The 16,180-nt window shown below is 39.1% G+C and overlaps 1 protein-coding gene across 1 annotated transcript; it reads right to left on the reverse strand.

The window, feature by feature from the left end:
* Positions 1-10,201: 10,201 nt before the first annotated feature.
* Positions 10,202-10,516, reverse strand: LOC145401626 (uncharacterized). Its single transcript, XM_080273819.1, has one exon. The coding sequence runs from the start codon at positions 10,514-10,516 to the stop codon at positions 10,202-10,204; it is 315 nt and encodes a 104-aa protein (XP_080129945.1).
* Between the last annotated feature and the right edge of the window lie 5,664 nt (positions 10,517-16,180).

Raw genomic sequence — 16,180 nt, forward strand, 5'->3', positions numbered from 1 at the left:
ATATACATGTATATTACGAGTGCTGCAGTTATATTCCATAAGGATGTAATGTGAATTTACATGCTTTGTATACCAGCCACTTCAGCCTATAAGGACAGGAAATCTCAAACACTGTGTTACGATCATAAAAACGGGGTTTGCCACCCCATTCATACCCCTGAAGCTATGATGTAAACAAACACGCTGTGCCACATCTACCAAAACATACCACAACTGTAACAGTTGTCAGTGCTGGCAATTATACTTGGTGTGCGAAACGTCGTGAATACAAGAAATTATTTTCTCTACGTTTTTTTTACTGGTGTCTTAGTAAAAAAAATTGTAGTACTAAACCAGGGGCTGAAGTATTCCGTTAGGAAATATGAAATTATTTGGAAGAACATAATAAATGCAGAAGTTGCTGTTCTTTTCAGATTTGTATAAAGGAAAACCTGATGCCTAAATATTCATGTATATATATATATATATATATATATATATATATATATATATATATATATATATATATATATATATATATATATATATATATATATATATGCCTAGAGAGAGAGAGAGAGAGAGAGAGAGAGAGAGAGAGAGCGCCTCTGTGGTACAATGGTAAAGTGTGCGTTTTCGAATATGGAAGAACGATGATTCGCTCCCCGCAAGGGTAATAAACTTTGGGAGCGTTTTTCCGGCCACGTACTGCATTGACGGACATAAGGGGTGCTGTGGTTGAACCAGTGTCGCATACTATAAAGTATGCATGCGCCCGTCGGCTTGCACAGGCAGATTACACTTGGTTCACAGACTACACACACATCGAAAACCACTACAACACTACAATTACACTTACAAGCACTTCTCACCCTACATACAAATTCTACCAGACAGCCTAAGCCACTAGGTACAGATACGTAGGCTATATTGTCCCCACTTCGGTCGGGATAGGCCGGTCCTGCAGTGGACTCTTAAACGGCTGCTGATATATATATATATATATATATATATATATATATATATATATATATATATATATATATATATATATATATATATATATATATATATACATATATATATATATATATATATATATATACATATATATATATATATATATATATATATATATATATATATATTATCTATCTATTTATCTATCTATCTAAATATCTATATATCTATCTATCAGTCAATCAATCAATCTATCTATCTATCTATCTATATCTGTCTATCTATCTATCTATCTATCTATATATCATCAGCCATATAAATCATCAACATCAGTCATTGCAAGTCCACTGCTGAACAAAGGCCTCCCCCAACCTTCTCCACGAATTCCTTGACTGAACCAGTCTTTGCCACGTCTTCTGCAAATTTCTCTATCTCATCTCTCCACCTCCTGTCTGGCCTTTTTCTGCTACGCTTACCATCTTTTGGTGTCCAGTCGGTCAATCTCTTGCTCCATCGGTTATCTCTAATTCTTGCTACATGGCCTGCCCACCTCCATTTCTGTTCTTTTATAACTTCTGTAATATCTTTGACTTTAGTCTGCTCTCTTGCCCAAGTTGATCTTTTCCTGTCTCTTAAAGATATCCCAACCTTGACGTTTCCATTGCCCTCTGAGAACGGATTCGTTTATTTTCCATCGATTTTGTCAGTTTCCAAGTCTCACAACCATACGTAATACTGGAATTATACATTCGTTAAATATTTTCGTGTCATACAAACTGTCAAGCTACTTTTCATAATGTCTCCAGGTTTACCGGAAGCTTTCCATCCAATTGTAATGCATCTTTTTATTTCGCTAACATCATCTTTCGTTAATTTTAGTATTTGTATTTGTCCTCGACTTCTTCAAGAATTTCTCCGCTTATTCTGATGACGCTCTTTGGTGTATGTGGATTAAACATTATTTTAGTTTTACTCCACTTCATCTTTAGCCCTAGTTTGAGACACTCTCTGTTCAGGTCATCTAATATATATTGCAATGTCTCTGCTTTTTCTGAGATTAGGACAATGTCATCTGCAAATCATAAATGGTTTAGCGTTTCTTCATCTATGTTTACTCCTTTGTTTTCCCAGGCTAGCTTTCTGAAAATACTTTCTAGGCATGCTGTAAATAATTTTGGTGAAAATGTATCTCCCTGACACACGCCCTTCTCAATCTAATTTTTTCCGAGTCATTATGTAATTTAACTGTAGCAGTTCCCTCTTTATATATGTTCTCGAGCAGTTTTACAATGTTTTTCACTCCTTGTTGTTGCAATGAATTTATTATTGCTATGTGCTCCACTGAGTCGAAAGCCTTTTCGTAATCAACAAAACCTAAGCACAGTGGTTTATTATATTCTGTAGTTTTCTCAATTAGCTGATTCATTGTGTGTAGATGATCAGCAGTCGAATTCCAGCTTCGGAATCCTGCCTGTTCACGGGGATGATTTTCTTCCAATTTTTTAGTTATTCTGTTCGTAAGGCCTTTAGTGAGGAGTTTGTAAATGACTGATAATAAGCTGATGGGTAGATAGTTACTAAGATCTTTTGAGTCTCCTTTTTTGTAAAGTAATATAACTATTGCATTACACCATGTTCTGTGATTTTTTTTTTTTTTTATACAGCCAGTAAATAAGTGGACAAGCCTGTTTTGTACTTCTACTCCTGCATCCAACAGTAAATCTGCTACTTTTCCATCGTCTCCTGGAGCTTTCCCTCTTTTCATAATTTTAAGAGAAACATATACTTCGTCTGGTGTTACCTCAGGTATTTCACTTGTGTCAACTGAATGGTAATTGGTACTACTGTCTTTGATGCATACAGTTCTTTGTAAAATTCTTCAACTTTCTCCAACATTTTATCTCTGCATTTATTGACTTCATCGTTATTCTCTTTCAGTGATGTAGTTTGTTGCTTTCATAGTGCCATTTTAATTCGAACCTGTTTCAGACTTTTTCCTTTTTTGACGGTTTCTTTCATCTGATCCATGTTTTTCTTTTTTCTTCTCTTTGTCTTTTCTTGATAAGCTTATTTAATTCAGCTCGTTCTATTTCACCTTTCTTTATTTTTACTCTCATTTCCATTCTTTTTCTTCATAGGCTCGAACGTCTATATATATATATATATATATATATATATATATATATATATATATATATATATATATATATATATATATATATATATATATATAACGTGCCATTTTTTTACTGAGTATTAAGTGGATGCCTTTGGTAAACAAATATATACAGATGTAGTCTTTGTTCTTAAGGAGGGATATGCAGCGTGAAGGGCCGGGGTGAGGAGGACGATGAGGGTGCCAACTCCACCACCACCACTTTCATGACTATGCCGGCCTCGCTACAAGAGGTGGCCAGAGGGGGTAAAACTTTCGCCAGTCCACCGTTTGTCGGAAATGGGTAAGTCAACAATTATCATCCAAAAATCTTCTCTCCTCCCCCCCGTTTCTCTCTCTCTCTCTCTCTCTCTCTCTCTCTCTCTCTCTCTCTCTTTCTCTCTCTCTTTCTCTCTCTCTCATTCTGTCTTATGTGTCTGAGATTTCTTCGATTAAAAATTTCAGATATGCCGGGGTGCGAGAAAACAGAATACTGCCTGTGTATATCCTGCATTTCATAAAGTGTTGTGGACATTCAAGTCTCTTACCATTACTAAGACTCAAATGATTATGCGAGCCTAGAATCTGCGTCTCACGCCTGTCCAACGTCCTATAAAGCTAAGCAGGCTGGTGGTTGTGTTCAATTTTACGTGTGTAATTAGGGAATTGTTGTTGATTTCCTTGTTACACTCTCGGGCTCAATGAACGCAAACTCTTTAGACAGCAGGAAACGGGCCACCTCAGCCAGTAACTGCCGAATATATTTTGTTTTGGCTATAATGAAGAACTGACTATTGTGATAGGGTGGTGTATGAGTTGTGGTGTGTGGGTTGAACTGCAGTATATTTACCAGCCGCGATAGCGAAGCTGGTGCTGTTTTCAATTTGTCTGTCTGTCCCTCTTTCTGTCTGCCCGTCTGTCCACGTTTGTCTTAGCACGGTAACTTCGCAACCGCTCAAAATATCGTCACAAAATTTGGTGTGTAGTAAGGATAAAATCGATCACGAAGTCGAAATTGGCGATTCAGGTCAAAGTCTGTGAGTCTGTTATCATAACTTCGCAACCGCTCAAAATATCATCACAAAATGTTACAGGTGTGTAGAAGGGATGAAAATCTACGAGTTCGAAATCGGTGAAAGTAGCTCAGGGTCTTTGTGTCTTTTGATATCTTCACAACGTCTCAAGATATCATCCAAAAAATTTTCAGGTGTGTACTAAGGATGAAAATATCCTCTGAGTTCGAAATTTGTGAAAACAGATCAAGGTCAAGGTCATACTCCGATCCGCGCTTGATTTGTATCGGCTTGTGGCTGGTATGATTACTCCCTTGGGGGGGGGGACTCTCTCGTTTTTTTAATACCTATAGTTAAGCAAAGTTCTGGTGGTTGATAAGTACATCCTGTAACTGGGACTTTCAGGCTCAGGAAACCAGCTGTAATTGATAATTGTCCGGTCAAGTTCATGTATGTGATCGAAGTTTATAATAATCATGGGCTCCAAATTCTTCCCACATCATATATGCAGCTTTGGTGAATGCTAACAAGATCGACTCTCATTTGAGATTACTGCTCCTTAGGGCTCTTAGAGCCCTGTTTTCTACATTTTACAATTTTATGTGTCTTGAAGGCCAGCTGTGTTGATTTGAAAGAATACTAAAGAAGAGGTAGTATCATTTTATTAGAGTTTGGTCTTCCTGGGAAATGTCCGAATCTTATGCAGTGCAGATAGGACTATTTTTCCCTAGATTTTATTGTCAATATTATGCCCTACCATTCTGTGGAATGTGAATGCGTGTCCCAGAATTACACAGTTTTTTGATGCAGTAGATATTTTATGTCAAGCTGTATGCCATCCGGTTGGCTTCTTGCTAGCGGTATCAGTTCAGACGTAAATAATTATGATTTTATTTGGTAGAGAATTATGAATATCTAAGTCTTACAATGTTAGTTTGAGCTAACGAGTTGTGTTCGGGTATTGTGTTGTTTGGTGTCAGTCAGGGTTCTGTTGTTTGCGTAGAAAATGTCTATACACGTTTCCTCTGGCTATGGTTCGTAAGTAATTTGTATGATAAATAGGTTGAGTGATACCACAATGCCCAGGGGTATAAGGCTTTACTTATACAAGGAAGAAGGAACCATTGGCCAAAAGCCTGCAAGATTGCTTCCTCCAAGAAAATATAAAGACAAAATACCAGAGAACCAAATTCAGGTTCCGTTAATTTCGAAATGCCTGGACACATTGCGTTTAAAAGGCTGGAGGTCATAGGCAGTAGGATATGTAGACAGATGAAGACAGTTCCTTTGTTGACCTGTTACATACATGAACGACTGGAAGAAATGGTTAGCTCTTGTAATTGGAGTTGGACAGAGACGGGATGTGAGTTTGCTGCTAGACGGGTGCTATGCACCTGTCGTAGTGGTGAAAGGATGAAAGCAGACATTTCAGAGGAGCCGTGACCATTGAAATAGTGACAGAAAAGAGATAAAGACGCAACGGCATGCTGAAGAAAGAGAGACTGAAGACAGCCAGTAATAGGAGGAGAGTTAATGAGACGAAAAGCCAATAACAACACCATGTTGAGAACAGCTGTATGTAGGGAGCTTCCACACACATGGGACTTGTACTCTACACAGGGGAGAATGAAACCACAGTATAAAGACAACAACTGTGCGGTAGTAAAGAAAGCACGGAATTAGCACATTTAATTTTTTTTTTTTTTTTTTTTAAGAGGTACAGTAATATGATCTTTGTAACATCAATCCCGAGAAAAAAAAAACTCGAGATTGTTCACAGACGAGCAGGACTGAGTTGGATGCTGTAAGAAATTAGAGGATCGTTCTGCGGAAGGTTTTGACAGGTCAAAAGATGCAGGAAGTGAGTTTTTGATGGATTAAAATAAGATTACTTTTACCCCAGACAGAAACTTGAGCCAAGTCTGATATTAGGTGTGCCATAGCCTCATTCATGTTTGTTGAAGTAACTGCTGAGGTAGATTCAGAGATATGCGAATGGAAAGGTGAAAGGTGAAGTCATCAACGTATGAGTGATTAGGTTTAGATGTACAGCTCAAGTCACTGACAAAAACAAGGAAGAGTGATGATATGAGAGAACCTTGAGGAACACTATTAATGATAGCTCCAGGAGAAAAGTGGTGGTCGTATACAGCAGCAGCTATAGAACGACGGGATAGGAAGCTAGGGATGAAGGCACATAGAGGAAAATAGAAACCATAAGAGGGCAGTTTGGACATTATAGATTTATGCCAGATTCCATCGCAAGCCTTAGAGATGCTATGTGCAATGGCAAGGCTTTCCCCAAAGTCCCGAAAAGAGAATAACCAGGAGTATGAAAGGATGGTGAAAAGATTACCAATGTAGCATCCCTATCAGAATCCATACCAACGATCGGAAAGAAACTTCTGATAAGAAAGGTGCTTTATATTTTTTATTTTTTTTTGGAATATATTAAAATACTTTAGAAATACAGGATGTTGAAGCAACTGGCGATAGTTAGAGGGCTGATAATGGCCACCTTTCTTTGGGACAGGCTGAATGAAAGCAAACTTTCATCAAAAAAGAAAAGTACACGCTGTCAAACAAAGGCGAAAGGGTTTACCTAGTCAGGATGTGAGAACAGAAGCACAGTTCATGGCGTGATCAGGAGGGAATCCATCAGGCCAACGTGCCTTTTTAGTGCTAAGGTCAGTAAGGGCAAAAAATGTATCAAATGAAAATTGTAATCCCAGCCATGAGAACGGAAAATTGAGGAAGTGATGCAGGAACAGCACTGGATATGTCTAAGGGGAATATGAAGAAGAAATTCTGAGCAATGAGTTCTCTTTTTTCTGCAGAAGAAACAGAGCTATCAGAGCAGAAAAGAGGACAGAAGGATTGCGAAGTAAAGTTGTTAGAGAGGTTTTTGGTAAGGTGTTGGAAGGAGCAGGAAGAATTTGAGCTGCAGAGTTCACAGCACGTAGCACGAATAAACTTCTCAGCAAAGTGGAAAACAGGCTTAGCATAATTTCAGGTAGGGGCATAAAATAGATATGATTCAGGGGTGGGTTTCTTTTGGTCCTTTTTGCAAGCTTCCTCCTTGTTGTAGAGATCATGAGAACAAGTGTGATAGTTTTTTTTTTCATTAGTCACAGGATAAGAGAAAGGACTGTAAACTTCCCTGCCCATGAGAACAACCACGGAAATGTACAGTTCAAACTGATATGGCCCTCGGTTATGGAATTAATAATCATTCCAGGGAAAATCGAAAGAAGTACTGCCTGAGGACCTTCCTATTCAGCAGTTCCCAAGAGCCACAGCCACAACTCCTTGAGAGGGTCCAGACACTTTACTGGAGCGATAGGACAGGTTAAGGTGATACAGTTGCGACTGGAGGTGCCCAATGGAAAGAAAAGATTAACAGAGTAAGCATAAGGATTTAGCTATAAGAAGGATGTCAGTTATGTTGGAACTCTTTCCAAGGCCGTCAGGGATACAGATGGGACGGTATGGTGCAGCACAAGCTGATCGACGCCAGTAAGGATAGAAAAGATGTAGTCTTGTTCACTAGGTAGATCAGTGAGAGCCAACGGTGGTGGTGAACAATGAAGTTACCTACAATGGAGATTTCAGAGAAAGGAGAAGTTCATAGGTCTATGTTCCATCTTACAGGTAAAATACCAAGAGAATTTTTATCAGACAGTAGAATCTAAGTACACACACACACACACACACACACACACATATATATATATATATATATATATATATATATATATAGAGAGAGAGAGAGAGAGAGAGAGAGAGAGAGAGAGAGAGAGAGAGAGAGAGAGAGAGAGAGAGAGAGAGAGAGAGAGAGAGAGAGAGAGAATGAATGATAGGATAGCCGAATACAGATAGTAGAGAATTCGGAAGATTCAAGTTTAGGAACACGAGATTAAGATATGTGGTTGTTGACATGCACACAAAAGCGACACTTTGCTTTGACGGGAGACTAGAGATAATAGGAATATACAGCTGAGTGTCAGTGAAGGAAAGAAGGTGAGGTTTAAAAGAAAAAAGGTGGTATTCAATAGAGGCCACGAACGTTGCTAGGAAAAGTCTGGTTATGTTTCCGTGCTTAGCGTATTATTCGGTGTACACTGTTCGAGGGAGTCAGAGTACTTTTCTGCATTTCACAAAGTGAACAAGTTGTGGCTTTACTCTGTGGGGAAAAGGAGAAGGTTGTAGTGGTTCTACCAAGCCCATCCGAGGATATTATAGAACACAGTTTGGGGGCCTATTGTGCTATTGTCATGAGAATCGTTAGGACTAACTCTGATATCTAGTAAGGTTGGGCAGATAGGTAATTTTGCCGCATACTGATTAGCAATTAATCGGAAGTCAGTAATTTACCTAAACCGAATAATCGGCCGATTATTAAGAAATTTAAAATATGATTAATTTCCATGAAATTATTCGTAGCACAAAGTTACGGACATCACCCTAATGTTATTTTTGACTTTGTTTACTGCCCAACCGCCATCTCCTGTATGGAGAGCAAATAATTGTAGTCATTTGCCACTCTTCTAGAGTCTAGTCTTGCATTTTTGCAACATCTCATTCTGTGCATCCTGGTTGTAATTTGTTAGAATTTGCCATTTTTCAAGTTCTTGTGGCGATCCTAGAGTTTCGACAAGATCTGCTAGAAGTCTATTGGCGTTTGACTTAGTAAATCGGGAGGTATTATGGAGCTCCTGCAACTCCGTGAGATCCCCACACGGATAATCCAACTAACTGATGGCTTGTACTCAAACATAGAGTGCTGTCAAGTGTGTGTGTGTGTGTGGGATGGGGGTGGGGACATCCGACTTCTTCTTTGTAAGTTCTGTTGTAAGAAAGGGATGTGTCCATGCCCCCCACACTTTTCAACACATGTATGGATTGGGTACTGGATCAGGCTGTGAGTCGAAGTCACTATGGAGTATCAATTGGCAGTTTCAGGGTTACTGACCTTGACTTTGCTGATGATGCAGTTTTCCTAGCAGAGTCGCTGGGGATACTACTGAGTGCCTTCAAGGAGTTTCACGAAAATGTGAAGCCACTGAGAGTAAAGGTCTTTTGGGCCAAAACCAAGGTCCAGGCATTTGGTGGCTTGCTGGATGAAGCAGTTCAGTCTGTCCAAGCTTGTGGTGAGGTTATAGATGTTTTGGAAAGATTTATCAATCTTGGTAGCGTGGTCCATAACAACAGTAGATGAGACAATGAGATCTCTCGTTGCACTGGTCTGGCCTACGGGATCATGGATTCACTCAATTCAAGTATTTCGCACTGTCATTATTTATGTAGAAAGACGAAAGATTGCCTCTTCAGGGCGCTGGTGCTTCCATTCTTACTTTATGACTGTGAGATCTGGACATGAAACAGTGACCTGAAGTTGCGAACTGACTCCTTTGGTACTGAGTGTCTTTGCAGATCATGGGATATCGCTGGTACAATCGGGTGTGTAACGAGCGACTGCTCCATGAGACTGAATCAAGGTCTATTACCCACATAATACGTCAATGTCAACTCTAGCTATATGGGCATGTGACCACTGAGGTTGATCCTGCTCACAGGGTGACCTCTGAACAAGTTAACCCAGGGTGGAGAAGGCCAAGGGGGGAACGCCACGTAACTTATGACTGGAGCAAGTTGGTTACTCCTATCGGGAGATACTTAGAGAGGGAAGAATCACTGCCTGGAAGGTAGAACAAAGGGACCTGCGTGGGTGGAGTCGGAAGGAGAATGAGGCTATGCACCCCATGGTGTCTGCCTCTTCTTAATGATGATTACCAGAGCTCAATCAGTACAGACTCCACAACAATCCAGGCTATTGCATTAGCTGCAAAGAAAGAAATAAACTTTTCCATTGCATCTAAAGCTTTTGTGGAAGTTTCAAGCTGTGTACAGATTAGATATTTATCTTTGGTGTCATGCATGAATACATACCTAACAAACACGAGCAGCTGTGCAGAAGAACTCACAATCGTTGACTCTCCCAAATGTACTGCAAACATACCAGTTGGGGACAATTTAATCTCCTGCATCACTAGTTCCATGATATCAGCTGACATTTCACCAACTCTTCATTTCACTACAGTATGTCCTTTGACAAGGAAGTCTGCTGAATCTTATGTGCACTTGACTCTCCTAGAACCAGCTTGACCATCTTTTCAGCATACGGCCTAATTAAAGTTTTGTCAGTTGTGTTTTTTTCCTTCTTTGCTATTTCAAGAGAAACCTCATATGATGCCTCTACCACACGTAACTTCTGTTGTTGGAATGTATCACTCCCATCCAGTCTCTGTTTTCTCAAACTCTGTTCATGGCACTTGAAGGAACTGGGGTCTTTCTCCACATACTGAGGACAGATTTTCGTCAGCTGATGCTTTAGCTTACTAGGTCTCATTAACTCATTCCTTAGCATTTGAAAAGCAGCACACACTCAGGTTTCTCGATGCCATTAGTGAAGACTGATGAAAATCCGTAGTTAATGTATTTGTCACTGTAATTCTGCCTCTGAGCACGACTGGCAGCCATTGCAAATCTATATAAAAAAGCCAAACAGATAGAAATAGACAAAAATTTAAAGTTTACAATTATGTGGTCACCTGCACCAAACTGAATTAGTTCGTTACACTGCTCTAAACCCAGTGTCGAAAATAAATCACCCTTGTCAAAACACGAGTGGTTTATTTTTAACTACACCCCAGTGAATTAACCCGTCGACACTCCCTCTTATATATACATCCACACGTTTTGTCACTGTGACTCCTGTTGATGTATTTAAATGTACAGCAATTGCAAGGTCCCTAACTTGCACTATTTTCAAATTTCGCGCGTGATTTTTGGTATCTATACACGGAACACCTTCCTCTACAAGATGCCAGGCAGAGTCAATGCCTTACCCCACATGACCCCCCCCCCCTGCATGCCATTGTCTCGGCAGTTCACCTGCTACCAGTGACCTGGCCAGTAAAGACATGTCGTGCCACAGTACGAAATTCAGGGCCAGAGTGATTCCCCAATTGATGACAATGTGGAGGACAAAGTTTTGTACCATTAGAGGAAGAAACAATCGGAAATGATGATCAGGTAATGTCGCCAAAAAGGTCAGTTATGTTGATGTGTTTGTTGAGTGAAACAATGCTTATATTGCCTATATTACTGTGTGAAAACCAATATACTCTTGTACTACATATAAATTCGTACCAAATAAATAAATAAATAAATACCGTTTATGAGTGGTGTGGAATACTTACCCTCCCATGGAACTCGTTTTCTTTGGAGCCACCCTGATAGAAATCACAGTAAGGTAAGGGGAACTGCTACCTGAATAGAGTATTTTAAACCTCAGGTGAGCGATTTCTCTATGAATTTTCGATATTTCTCACCAAAAGCGGAGGTTTGAGCCCAAATTTTTTTTTTCCAAAATTGGTCGGGATTGGGGGGGGGGGGGGGTCAGTGGTGGAAAATTGGTCGGGACGGGGCAGGTTAAATATTATGTAGTATGAAGTCACTGGTTCTCAGAATTTGATATTTTTGCAGACGATACTGTATTCATTTTTTCGATATTTTTTGTTTCATATAAAAGAATAAGTTTCATTAGAGAAAAATTCGACTTAATAATGTAGATGTTACCACATGTGCAAAATTAATTTGGCATCAAGTAACTAATATATTCTCCGAATTCTCCACTTGTGTTAGCCGGGTTCTGTCATCTCCTTTACCTATGCAAAGACATGTAAAATCATGGTTACTGTAAGCATACAATGGGAAATATCATGTGAAATTGCTAATGTTAGCATTTCACTTTGATTAATCACATTTAATCATTATTACATCATTTTCACACTGTCACCAACTTTGACAGTAAACAGCAAATGCTGATGCAAAAAATAATCAGAAACGCAAGATACCACATATGAATGCACAATCATCTACAAACATTCCCATAATTATAATTATAAGACAGCAAAATAAAAATAGTTTTAAATTAGTAGCTGACACAACCCTGCAATAAAATTTAACATTGTCATAAATTTCAAGTCAGAGCTGCTAAATCTGCATTGAAATCGGGTTTGGTGAAAGCCATTTGAATTATATTCAGCGTAACAATGTAATTTTTTTTCGGCATTGATTTTAATTCAGATTGTTTGGTGAAAATGAAATCGGTTGAATTTGGTTATATATTTTAAATCAACGCTCTATTTTTTGGTCCAAGTGGCCAATGATAATGAAAAAAAAAAAAAGGGAGTGAATAAGAAAATGAACAGAAATAAGTTTACAAAGAGAACATGTGAGAGAGATATCAAAGGCAAAGGGGTGATAGGGAGACCACAAGCGAGGTGGGTATGCATAGTGGAGGAATACATAAACTGAAAAACGGTATCTATATCTAAATTTATCTATAGGTACACAGGTACAAAGAAGAAGCAAAACAAGTATAAGTAAATTTCACAATACTGATATCTGTTCAGTATCTCACACGAAACACTAGAATACTGTACAGAAAGCAGTAGATATATCTCACAAACTTACATCTGTGGGAGCCAACGGGGGTCGTGGCCGAGAGGATGTTACAACGGGGAATGAGGGAGACATGCTTCGACCCTCTACACAGTCCTATGTATGTTGGAAGAATCCCTTCAATAAAGGCGAATAGGACTTTGCATATGGTCTGCTCGACAAAAACATGACTTCTGCATATTACATACAAAGTGTTGCCACTTGCCATATTTTTTGCCCACTCATTCATCCAGCAGTGTCAAAATATAGCAAGTATATACACTGGAGCCAGAGGAAGCACGGCGACAAGCATAAACACGTGGCCCCTTCACCCAAATATAAGGTAGACACACTCCAGTTTACAACAAATTAGCCCACCATGACTCGCCTAAAATCCTGCCGTGGCCTCCTTGGGGACCATGACTCCCAGTCTGGGAACCAGTGGAGATCAAGCAATGACTATGCAAAATCAACTTAAGCAGTTTTTATTCAATATATACCAAATTTAGGGGAACGGCTTAGGGTACGGTAGGTAATAAAGAAATTCAGTTTTGAGAACATTCAGTTAAAGTCAAGGTCAGAGGGCAGGATCAAAGATCGGCCCATGTTTCTACTATAACTCAAGCAGTTTTGATCCGATTTTAGCCCTGATTGGTGAATGGACTGGAGTTAGCTAAGGATTATTATTATTTTTTTTTTAACAACTGGTCAAAAGCCAAGGTCATGGAACAAGTTCAGGTCAGAGTATTTATCGCACTTACACCAAACTTGGGAGAATTGTTCAACATTAGGCAGGAATTAAATGATTCAGTTTTGAGGAGAATTATACAAAGGCGAGAAACACAGACTAAGATCAAATTTCGACCCCTGTGAGTGCATGTTAACAAAATAATTCAAACACTTTTGGTCCTGTTTGGATGGACCGGTTGAGGGTCAGCAAAGAATTAAAACTATTATCACTAAGAACATTAGGTCAAATATTCAGATCACAGGCAAGGTCAGATACATACCGGTAGTTCTTATTTGACTTCCATCAGACCTTATGAAAAAAGTATCCAAAATCAGGCAAGAATAATCGAATTCACTCTTTAGAACAATCAGCCAAAGGTCAAAGTTTCAATGACAAGTCAAAATCTAAAGTCACTGGGCAATATGAACTTAGTTTTTATTATTTGTTTTTCATATTTGTTGAAGAGTTAATGATCAGGCAAGGATGATGGGATTTAGTTTCGAGAACGATCAGTCAAAGACCAAAGTCACAGGGAAAAGTCAACATACAAGCTCAATGGGTAATATCAGTTCAATTTTGATCATCCTTGAACCAAACTTGGTGGAAGGGTTAATTAACGGTGAGGGAAGAACGATGGGATTCCATTTTGAGAACAATCAGTCAAAGATAAAGGTCACAAGGTGAAAATCAGTTGGTGTTCACGGGTTTTGCATTCTCTTAGCGCTTCTTCTTTGTAGACGTTTCGTAACAGCGCCAGCGGACTGAAATCGGATGTAATATTTTCAGTGGCACACGCATGTGTGTGTGTGGGGAGAGGTTGACAGTATAACTTAAAGTTTTTGTCTGATTGCAACTAAACATGACGGAAGGTCACAGGGCTGGGTCATGTGCTGACCTAGCAAATAATCAGCTCAAGTTTTTATCTAATTTTAATCAATCTTGGGAGTACAGTTGTAGGTAAGGCAAGATCAAGTGAATCAATTTTGAAACACTTCAGTCAAAGGTGAAAATTCCAGATCAAGAGTAAATTTGATTCATGTATGTTTGTCAACATAAAGGCTCAACTTTGATTCCATTATTTTTTAGAACAATAGGTAAAATATTAATGTTACAGGAACAGTTCACCTTAAACATTACAGAATTACCCAGTTTAAATCAAATCTGAGGAAGGGTTATGGGTTAGAGGGAAACAAACCATTTTGATAACAATTTGTCAAAGGCCAAGGCCACAGGGAAAAGTGAGATGTCAAGGCCACATGGCAAGGTCAACTGAGGTAGTTTTAATGTGATCTAGGCCATAATTAGCGATAGGGTTAAGGGTTTGATCAGAATGAAGGGATTCTCCTTAAAATAAAAAAAATAAAAAAATCAGTCGTAAGTCAAGATCACCAAGTAAATCAAAGTTCTACCTGTGTGGGCCTCATGAAGTCTGAACAGTTTAATTTAAGCAGTTTTGATCTACTTTAAATCAAACCTCATGGATGAGACAAGGATCACCCGAAGCTGACTTGTGTTTTAAAATAGGCCAAATATCATGATCATATGGCAAGTTCAAATACATCAATTTTTATCGGAAGCAGAAGAAAGCAACAATTAATATATTTAATTTTGAGAACAATCGGCGAAATGTCATGGTCAAAGGAAAAGGTCAAAGTCAAAGGACAGTCAACTCAAATAGTTCTGATCCGATTTGAATCAAAGTCTTTGGAATGGTTAGATTAGATTGAAGAAATTCTATTTTGGAAAAAGTGTCAACGATCATGGCCACAGGGTAATGCAAAATATTCAGCCCTTAGATCAGTTGAATGCTGCTGACGTTAAACTCTGTACTCTCTGTGTTCGTTCATGGTTTCCTGACTGTTCATTCATTCATTTGTAGCAAGTTTTACTTTGGAGGGGAGGGGTCGGGGGTATTTGTGATAGCCTGTTCAAGTTCATGGTACAGGACGGTGCTTTCATATGGTTAAATAACTGCTGACCAATTTATCACTTCCTCTTCTTCATTTAGGTCAAAATATATGTTATCCTCGGGTGATATCATTCAAAGTTATGTATGAGAGTACAGGAAGTAGTTAGCAATTTTTCCCATCACTTTTGGCCTTCTTTCCGTAGGTATAGTCTAGGATTAAGTTCGAAGACTCAACTTCAGTGCGATATTCAGCTACAGATGGCGCTTTATTCGTTTCTGGCAGGAGAGGGGCGGCTTCAGGAAGTAAGAGACGTGGGAATGATGTGAGGGGGTTAGTGGATGGAACCCTATTGTTCACATTCATTGTTTTGGGAATGTGTGTGTGCGTGTGTGTGTGTGTGTGTGTGTGTGTGTGTGTGTGTGTGTGTGTGTGTGTGTGTGTGTGTGTGTGTGTGGATTGCAACGCAACGAATGACAAGAAGAAATGTGGAAATGAAAAAAAAAAAATGGGGCAGTGAAGTTTAGCGATGTGATGAATTATACTCAGATCTTGTCAGCATGTCTATCTACCTATTATTCTGAAGAAAGAAACCTGTATTATACACAGGAAAAACCATCCAATATATTACCAATATGCCTAGAATCGAACTCGGGACTCTGGTGAGAGCCAGGCAACATATCACTACACCACGACACTTAAAATTTGTCTCACATTGTCACAGTCTTGCAACCAATGTCCCTCAGCCCCCAGTATGGGCCTGAAGAGGATGGGATAACCCCCTGGCACTCGGGCAAGTAGATGCTTTTAATCTATTCTAAGCACTTACGAATCCTAGGTTCGATTCCCGGTACATTGGTAATATATTGGAGGATTATTCCAGTGTAAAGTACAGGTTTCTCTCTTCATTCCGACTTGCCGTAAGTGC

Source organism: Coenobita brevimanus, chromosome 56, assembly GCF_032717465.1.
Source record: "Coenobita brevimanus isolate Jiangsu-jjx chromosome 56, ASM3271746v2, whole genome shotgun sequence".
Lineage (NCBI taxonomy): Eukaryota > Metazoa > Arthropoda > Malacostraca > Decapoda > Coenobitidae > Coenobita > Coenobita brevimanus.

Excerpts from the sequence above, each read along its gene's own strand:
- LOC145401626 (XM_080273819.1), bottom strand. The coding sequence starts at position 10,516 with ATGAGACCTAGTAAGCTAAAGCATCAGCTGACGAAAATCTGTCCTCAG.